We start from the raw sequence: 8,710 nt of genomic DNA on the forward strand, positions 1-8,710 counted from the left end.
GTTGTCTATTTCATTATTTTCTTATTAATAGACAACGTTTTTCTAAAAATCGTTGTCTATTAGTGATTTTTACGGGTCTAATATTAGCTTTTTTTTTAGTGTCTACGACAACGATTTTTAAAAAACGTTGTCTACTGTCAAGTTATCATCTCAATCTTAAGTGATCTAGACCGCTTATCTCAAGATCTGACGGCTGGATCTTCATCCATCTTCATCACAATATGGACGGCCTAGATTAAAGGAGGAGAAAACTTCGTTTTCTTTTTACCCATGCGAAGACACAGTGCTGGTGATTCCTTTCTGTTCGTGAAATCATCTCCTCGCGCTGCTAGGGAATGCGACCTCCCACCGCCGGCCGTCTCTTCTTCGTCACCACCGGCCGGCAGCTCTTTCTTATTCGCACATACCCCTCTTAGGAATCCCCCCGCGGCCTACCTCTCCCTCAACATCTCGCTGCTCTTCATCGCGGACAACCCCAACAAGGTGGGAATCCGGTACGAGGCGGCGGCGCTCGATGTGATGTACCACGGCGTGCCGCTCGGCATGGCGACGGTGTTGGGCTTCGAGCAGCCCGCGCACAGCAGCCGCCTCGTCCAGACCCACGTCGCCGTCGACCACTTCAACGTGCTCCAAGCAGACGCGCTCAACCTCGTCCGCGACGCCGCCATCAACGACCGCGTCGACCTTCGCCTCACCGGCGACGTCGCCGCCAAGATCCTTCTCCTCGGCATATCCACCCCTAGGGTTCAGGTGATCAAACTGTTCAAGAGCAAGTCAGCATAGAAATTCATTCTCGAAGGACAGATAACTAGAGGCATATGTGTTTTCATCAAGTCGAGATCAAAATTTTTATAATGCTTATAGGAATGAACAAATTTCGAAGTACATATAGGGCAGTTGGCTAGTTCCAAAAGAGTTGCTATTGTGAATGTATGATATCAGGAACTAATCTTAGAGACCTTTGCCTTATCATGAACTTCTGAATTTAGCCCTAACAAAGTTCAATTGAGAGAACCTAATGTCTCTCAATGATTCTCTTTTTATTATTATTTTACCCATTATCATGTTGGAAAGAAGTTCAAGTTTAAAATTGCTTTCTTCAAGCATCTGGCATTAAGAACTAAAATTTGCAATAATTATCCAATTTATGATTCATCGAAACATAAAATTCTTAGGAATGGAATTGTCATATTGCTCACCGTTTGGGATACTAATGCTCACTTTGAATAGCTCATTTTACCGTCTAATGTTCTGAGATGATTGTAATTTGGCAATCAAAATGTGTTCTTCACTGCCATACGTTATACTTACCATAATAAACTTAGTAAAACAGAGTAACTATTATGTTAGGTTTACATTATCTTGTCTTATAGATGCGAGTTCTTCAGGGGTCTAAAAACTATAATTATCTTGGCAGTCATAACAGTATATAAATGTATGAGTTTTAGTTGTTTAAAATTCTTAAGGTTGTGTCATCTTTAACAATTTCTTAATTATTCTATCAATCAAGTTCATTCCCGACAGTAAAAGATGTTTCTAAACAGGTTATATAGAGTGATGATGTCATAGTCAGTAAAACTAAAATGATCGTCAAATAAGGATTGTTAATATTGTGAACTTTGTTAAACCATATTTTTACTAGATTAACAGGTAGTTTGTCAGGAACTAATATGATATTTGGTTTCGTTCTATGTTTTTCTTCATGTTGTCTTTCATATTGAGTAATGTTTTATATGAATGTTAAGTGCTTGTATTAATTTGACATCCTATGTTTCAATTTGCACACATTATGATTTCATTGACTCATGCCCATCAAGTGTTTGATTAAATGTCTCTTCCATTATATAGATTTTAGTTGATACATTTTCTTTAGTTTAATTCCATGTAATGCTTGTTAGTTTAGTGATTTATGTTCCTATGATGTTTGTTCTTTATTTGAATGCAATTAGTTTAGGTTTTATTACATACTCTAGTTTTTGTTTCACTAGATGTTTACTTGATGTGTTTTTACTTTCCATGCTCTAGGTTAGATTGGATCAAAAATCCAAACTACGAACAAGTGAGTTTCCTACTTTTCCTTGCAAATTGTTGATAGTTTGTCATTGGATGATTATCTCATCTGTAATAATTCTTTAAGAATTCAGTCTGCTCAAATTCTTCTTATCTTGAATCTGTTAGTTCTTTTATTTTTCTAGAAGTTGTGTAAGGATGCTGAATTGGTTTATATTTTGAATCTTATTTTTTTCTCCTATTTCATATTTCATGTCTATTATCTGATACTTGAATTTTCTTTGTTCATATATTCTTTGTTATCTTCTACTAAGAAAACAACGTTTTTTTATGCATTGTGAGACCTTACCATATGTTTAGAACAATTTGTATTGATGGATGCCTGGTGAGCATGGCGGGTGAATGTACTAGAATGTGTTTTATGCTATATGATTTGCCAAACAAAGAATGATATGCAATGAATGACAAATAATATAGTCTGTAGATGTATCTTACTGTTGCTTTTTCAATAGACGAGGACTACTTATTATCTTGTCAAACATTTGACAATGAGAAGTAATTTTAGTAATGCGAGAAGAATATGTCTATGTGATTTATAGCATTAATATGTCTGTTAAAGAAATATAGCCAGTAAAATATAAAAGCAATCCAAGATATCATTCTAGGTTCTATGTATAGAATCATGTGTGGCTTTGGTTGCCTTTTTTCTTGTGCACTAATTTACCTACCAAAGTTCCATTTCTTTCTTCTGTCTTTCTCAATCCAAATTTTCTCATTACTGTATGGTGTGAACTGTGACCTTTGCTTTCAACTTTAAGAGTAAAAATTTCTTTTGCATAATACTGATGGTATTGTTTTCTATGGCAGATATACAGTGGTAGGTGCTTTGTCCCAGTCTCAAGCCGACAATCCTTTTTGATCAGTATATCTAGTAGAAGTAAGCATGCAGATCGTTGTCTTCGAGGCCGACTAGCTATTTTGTGCTTTTTTTGTTTTAAATTTGAATGTCATTATCTACTTTGAAACAGAACTATTTAGTTTTTGTGTATAGTTGAATTCTCCTGTAAATACTAATACTTTGTGATTGAATTCTATTGTTTTTGTACGAATTTAAAATCATTAGTTGAGCTAATTAATGTTATTTTATATGTCAAATTCAAATCTAGACATGGTAAAAGAAAATTAATAGTTTTGTAAATATAAAAAAAATGATTTTGTAAATAGATTTTTTTTATTTTTATTTTAAAAAGACAACGCTTTTAAAGCGTTGTACAAGTGTTGTCTTTGCCAAAAACAACAATGCTTTTAAAGCGTTGCAAAGATGATGTTTTTGTAAAAAAAATACACAACACTTTTAAAGCGTTGTCTTTGCTACAAACGACAACGCTTTAAAAGTATTGTCGTTGAGCAGACTTTTAACAACAGTGCCTTTAACAACGCTTTTTCATGCACAATGACAGCGCTTTTAAAGCGTTGTCTATTAGCTTTTTTCTTGTAGTGATTGGTGGAAAGAAGGTTTCATTCGCAGATGATAGCAGACCACTGGAATATTCCCTGACACATGATAGTTATTATTTGACAGGAGGTTATGATTCCCTGATATTGTTTGTCGCTTAGCGCTTTCCATCCCGCCCAGGTTTAGCTACGAATAACTCGGGATGATCGTTCAGAGGTGTCACCTGACTTGAGTCTTGATGAGGAGGTTGAGTTGTGGCGATTCGCCTGGGCTTTATCTGTTATCTGTATCTGAGACTATGGCGATGGACCTATCCTCCACGCCTTGATCGTTGCAGAGTCGACCGGGAGTTGTTTTAGTGAAAGTACCCGGCCTACTCACACAGCCAGAGCTAGGGAAGTCTAATCAGTCGAGGGCAGGTCAGGAACTAATCCAGGGCGTCTCTTACGTCTCAGATCTAGGGACTTACCCTGCCTATATCCGACTAGGAATTATGCGACTAATAACATGATGCGGTCTAACTTTCTCTTTCTCCTAACTATTGACTGCTACATCTCATTGACTTCTGATTGCCACGTACTCTTGACTTTTGACTGCACTTGACTATCATATCCTCTTGACTTTTAACTATCTAATTTTATCGGGTCCTATCTTTATGTACCATATCACAAGGAATTAAGGGTTGAGCATTAATAATGTGCTAAATTATATTTACTGTTAATTAGAATGAGAATAAGTCTTAAAGGCGGATTCCAAATTGGCAATTATCCTATTTGATAGCAGTAGGAATTGATCGAATTAAACTAATTTGAAATCAAATTAACTGAATTTTTTTTTCCAATTTTATACAATCGAACCAATCAAATTTTATTATTAAAATCAAATAAATCAAAATCGATACAAAATCAATTAATTCAATCTGTAACTAAATTTCTCAATTTTTAATAAAAATATTATTTTTATTTTTATTTTATTTTTTCAATTCAATTGGTTTAATCAATTTTTAAAATTTATAGTCGAATCCATTTAACCAATAATAATCAATGTTTTTTGCAAATCAAACTTTTGAATAAAATAAATTAAATTTTTAAATAAATTTATTTCGATCGATTATTTAGATTGGATTAAAGTTTTGCTCACTCACTATAGTTTTGATAAAATGTTAATTAGTTTGGTTAGGATTGAAGTGTTTAAAAAAATGTTAATGTACTTTTTCTTTCAAATAATAGGGATCATTTGAATAGTATATTATTTTGATGATTAATAAACAAACTGTTACCTTTTTAAACGGACTCTTCTAACTTTTATCCTAATATTTATCTAATATAAATGAATAATTATATTTTTAATAAATATTTTTTTAAAATAACAGTTGAAATATTAGATACAAGAAACAATATTATTATTTATACTGTAAATTACTGAACCATATAGCTGTATTTTTAAAATTCCTAAATCATGTATTTAAATTTTAAAATTATAACAACAACCAAACCTTTTCCGACTAGGTGAGATCGACTGTATGAATCCTTTTACGCCATTGAGCTCTATCTCATATTATATCATCATCTATATTTAAATAAATTTTATCTTGTTTTATTGTTGCTAACCAAGTTTTTTTTTGTCTTCCTCTTCCTCGTTTGATATGCATGTTTATCATAGTTTCACATCGCCTAACTGGAGCATTTATTGGTCGTCTAAGTATATATCTGTACCATCTTAAACGTATCTCTTGGAGTTTTTCCTCAATAGATGCAACTCCGACTTTTTCTCTAATGCTCTCATTTCTTATTTGTCCATCTTCGTATGTCCACACATCCACCTTAACATCCTCATCTCTACAACTCTCATCTTCTACTCATGTGCTCGAGTCATAGCCCAACATTCAGCTCCATATAACATAGCAGGTCTAACTGCGGTTTTATAGAACTTACCTTTAAGTTTAAGAGGTACTTTACGGTCACATAAAACATTCGACGCTCCCCTCCATTTCACCCATCATGCTTGTATTATATGTAAGACATCTCTCTCAATCCCTCCATCATTTTATAAAAACGATCCTAAATATTTAAATCTCTCGGTTTCGGGCAACTCATCATCTCCTATCTTAACAATTGTTTCATTACTTCTAATATTGCTAAATTTAAATTCTATATATTCTGTCTTTAATCTACTAAGCTTAAAATCTTTCCTTTCTAGTATTTCCCTCCAAGATTCTAGCTTAGCATTTACTCCTTCACGTGTCTCATCTACCAAAATAATATCATCTGCAAACAGCATGCACCACGGTACTGTGTCTTGAATGTGCGCAGTGAGTTCGTCCATAATTAGTGTAAAATGATAGGGACTTAGAGATGATCCTTGATGTAACCCTATCTTTATTGGAAATACTTCAGTTACTCTCCCTGAAGTCTTTACTCTGGTCGTTATATCCTCATACATATCCTTAATTAGTTCAATATATGTTACGCTAACACCTCTCTTTTCTAAAATTCTCCATATAATTTCTCTTGGGACTCTATCATAAGCTTTTTCTAAGTCAATGAATATCATGTGTAGATCTTATTTTTGCTTCCGATATTTTTCAATTAATTGTCTAAGAAGATGTATAGCTTCTATTGTCGACCTTCCAGGCATGAACCCAAATTGACTTTCTATCACTGTGGTCTCCTTCCTTAATCTCTTTTCTATTACTTTTTCCCAAAGTTTCATAGTATGACTCATTAGTTTAATACCTCTATAGTTTGCACAATTTTTTATGTCTCCCTTATTCTTATATAAGGGAACTAGAGTACTTATCCTCCATTGATCAGGCATTTTTTTCGTTTTCAATATCATGTTAAATAATTTTGTAAGTCATTCGATACCTTGTTTCCCTAAGCACTTGCATACCTCTATCGGAATATCATCTGGTTCAACGACTTTTCCATTGTGCATCTCATTTAAAGTTTGTTTTACTTCTGAAGTTTGAATTCTACGATAAAAATTAAAATTTCTATGCTCATTTAACCTAATTAAATTACCTAAGTTAAGTTGGTCATCTAAACCTTCATTAAAAAATTGATGAAAATACCTCTTCCACCGCTTTTTTATTTCTCCATCGTTTACTAATACCCTATTACATTCATCTTTAATACATTTTATTTGGCTAAGATCTCTTGTTTTTCTTTCTCTCACTTTAGTTATTCTATAAATGTCTCTTTCTCCTTCTTTTGTATCTAATTTTTGATATAACCGTTCAAAAGTTTCATTTTTTGCTTCACTCACTACTTTCTTACCTTCTTTCTTGGCTATTGTATATTTTTTTTAAGTTTTCCTCATTCTTATAAATATATAATTCCTTATAAGTTATTCATTTTTCCTTCACTTTCTCTTGTACTTTCTCATTCCACTGCCAAGATTCTTTACTTTGTGGTGCATGTCCCTTTGACTCACCGAATACACTCTTAGCTACTATTTTCAACTTTGATACCATCTTATCCCATGTTGTATTAGAGTCATCATATCTTTCACCTAATGCTTGTACTTCTATCTTCTCCTTAAATATATGTGCTTCCCATCTTTTAACTTCCACCACTTAATTCTAGGAATTGTATATATTTTCTTTCTATTGATACTATGTTTGAGGCGTATATCCAACACTACTACCCTATGTTGGATAGTTAAGCTTTCCAGGGATGACTTTGCAATCTTTACAAATCTTTCTATCCTTTTTCCTAACCATAAGAAAGTCAATTTGTGATTTATTATTCCCACTTTTGAATGTAACTAAGTGTTTTTCTCTTTTCTTAAAAAACGTATTAGCTAATATAAGGTCATATGCTATCGCAAAATCTAATATAGTTTTTCCTTCCTCATTCCTCGTTCCAAACCCATAACTCCCATGTACTCTCTCATATTCCTCATTTTTCACTCCATCATGCTCATTTAGATCACCTCCTATTAAAATCATTTCATTTGGTGGAATATTTTGTAATATTTCATCTAAGTCCTGCCAAAACCTTGATTTGGTAGCTTCATCTAATCCTACTTGTGGTGCATATATGCTAATTATGTTCATAGTTTCTTTCGCCACTATTATTTTAAGGGATATAATTCTATCTCCTTTTCTAACTACTCCTACAACTTCATCCTTTAACAAACTATCTACAATAATACCCACTCCATTTCTTGTTTTACTCTTTCCAGTGTACCATAACTTAAAACCCGAGTTCTCTATTAACTTTGCCTTCTCACCTGTCCATTTTGTCTCTTGTACACACAAAATACTAATTTTTCTCCTAATCATCATATCTACTACCTCCATTGATTTACCAGTGAGAGTCCATATGTTCCATGTTCCAAATCTTAGATTATTAGTTTTCCTATCATATTTATTTTTATTTAACCTATGGTGTGAGAACTCTTGCTTATTTAACACTACACCCAAGTTCTCATGGAGATGTAGCGGTCCTTGCTAAGACGTTACAGTCAGACCCTGTAATGTGAACTCTTGCATATTTATCACTACACCCAAGTTCTGGAGATGTAGCGGTCCTTGCCAAGACATTACAGTCGGACCCTGCAACGCGTTCCTTTCGGGGAATAACCTAGCATTATCACAATAGTTTAATGGATTCATTCATTGAATATTTGTCATAGTTTGACGCTGGCTGGCAACCTAATGCAACCCTCCTCCTTTATCCAGACTTGGGACCGGTCATTTTAAAATTACCAAATCAAATATCTCATACTCATTTTAACTCTCTTACCTATCTCAATCTTACAAATTGATTGCTATAGAAGTTGATTATGTGACCCTAATCCTAAATTTGATTATTGTTTAAAAAACACTACTTTCAATATAGTGGGTCAAATTGATATTTGAGAGCATAAATATAATCAGAAAAACTAGATGAACACATAGGACCTAGTTTCATATCATTCCAAACTCTCTAGGTCCATTAGTTATTTTGGTCCAAATTGGCTGATGGACCTAGAGAGCTTAAAATAATATGAAACTAACTCTTATGTGTTCGTTTAGTTCTCTTGATTATATTCATATCATCAAACAATAATTTGACACGTTATATTAAAAGTGATGATTTTTTTAATATGAATATGTCTGAAAAATCTGATTCATATTCAAAAAATTACTCCTCTAAATATATTAGGTTAAATTGATGTTTGAGGGCATAGATATGATCAAGAAAACTAGAAAAACACATCAAACCTGATTCAATGTCATTTCAAGCACTCTAAGTC

General features: G+C 33.3%; 1 protein-coding gene across 1 annotated transcript; it reads left to right on the forward strand.

The window, feature by feature from the left end:
• The first annotated feature begins 270 nt into the window (after positions 1-270).
• On the forward strand, positions 271-3,127 carry LOC122003741. The gene is made up of 3 exons (XM_042558782.1): positions 271-750; positions 2,026-2,059; positions 2,878-3,127. Exons 1-3 carry the CDS (start codon positions 271-273, stop codon positions 2,889-2,891), a joined length of 528 nt encoding a protein of 175 aa, XP_042414716.1. The 3' UTR covers positions 2,892-3,127.
• Positions 3,128-8,710: the final 5,583 nt, after the last annotated feature.

Source organism: Zingiber officinale, chromosome 1A (genome assembly GCF_018446385.1).
Source record: "Zingiber officinale cultivar Zhangliang chromosome 1A, Zo_v1.1, whole genome shotgun sequence".
Lineage (NCBI taxonomy): Eukaryota > Viridiplantae > Streptophyta > Magnoliopsida > Zingiberales > Zingiberaceae > Zingiber > Zingiber officinale.

Excerpts from the sequence above, each read along its gene's own strand:
- LOC122003741 (XM_042558782.1), top strand. The coding sequence starts at position 271 with ATGCGAAGACACAGTGCTGGTGATTCCTTTCTGTTCGTGAAATCATCT. Across the intron at positions 751-2,025 it reads TATCCACCCCTAGGGTTCAG|GTTAGATTGGATCAAAAATC; the intron begins GTGATCAAACTG and ends TCCATGCTCTAG.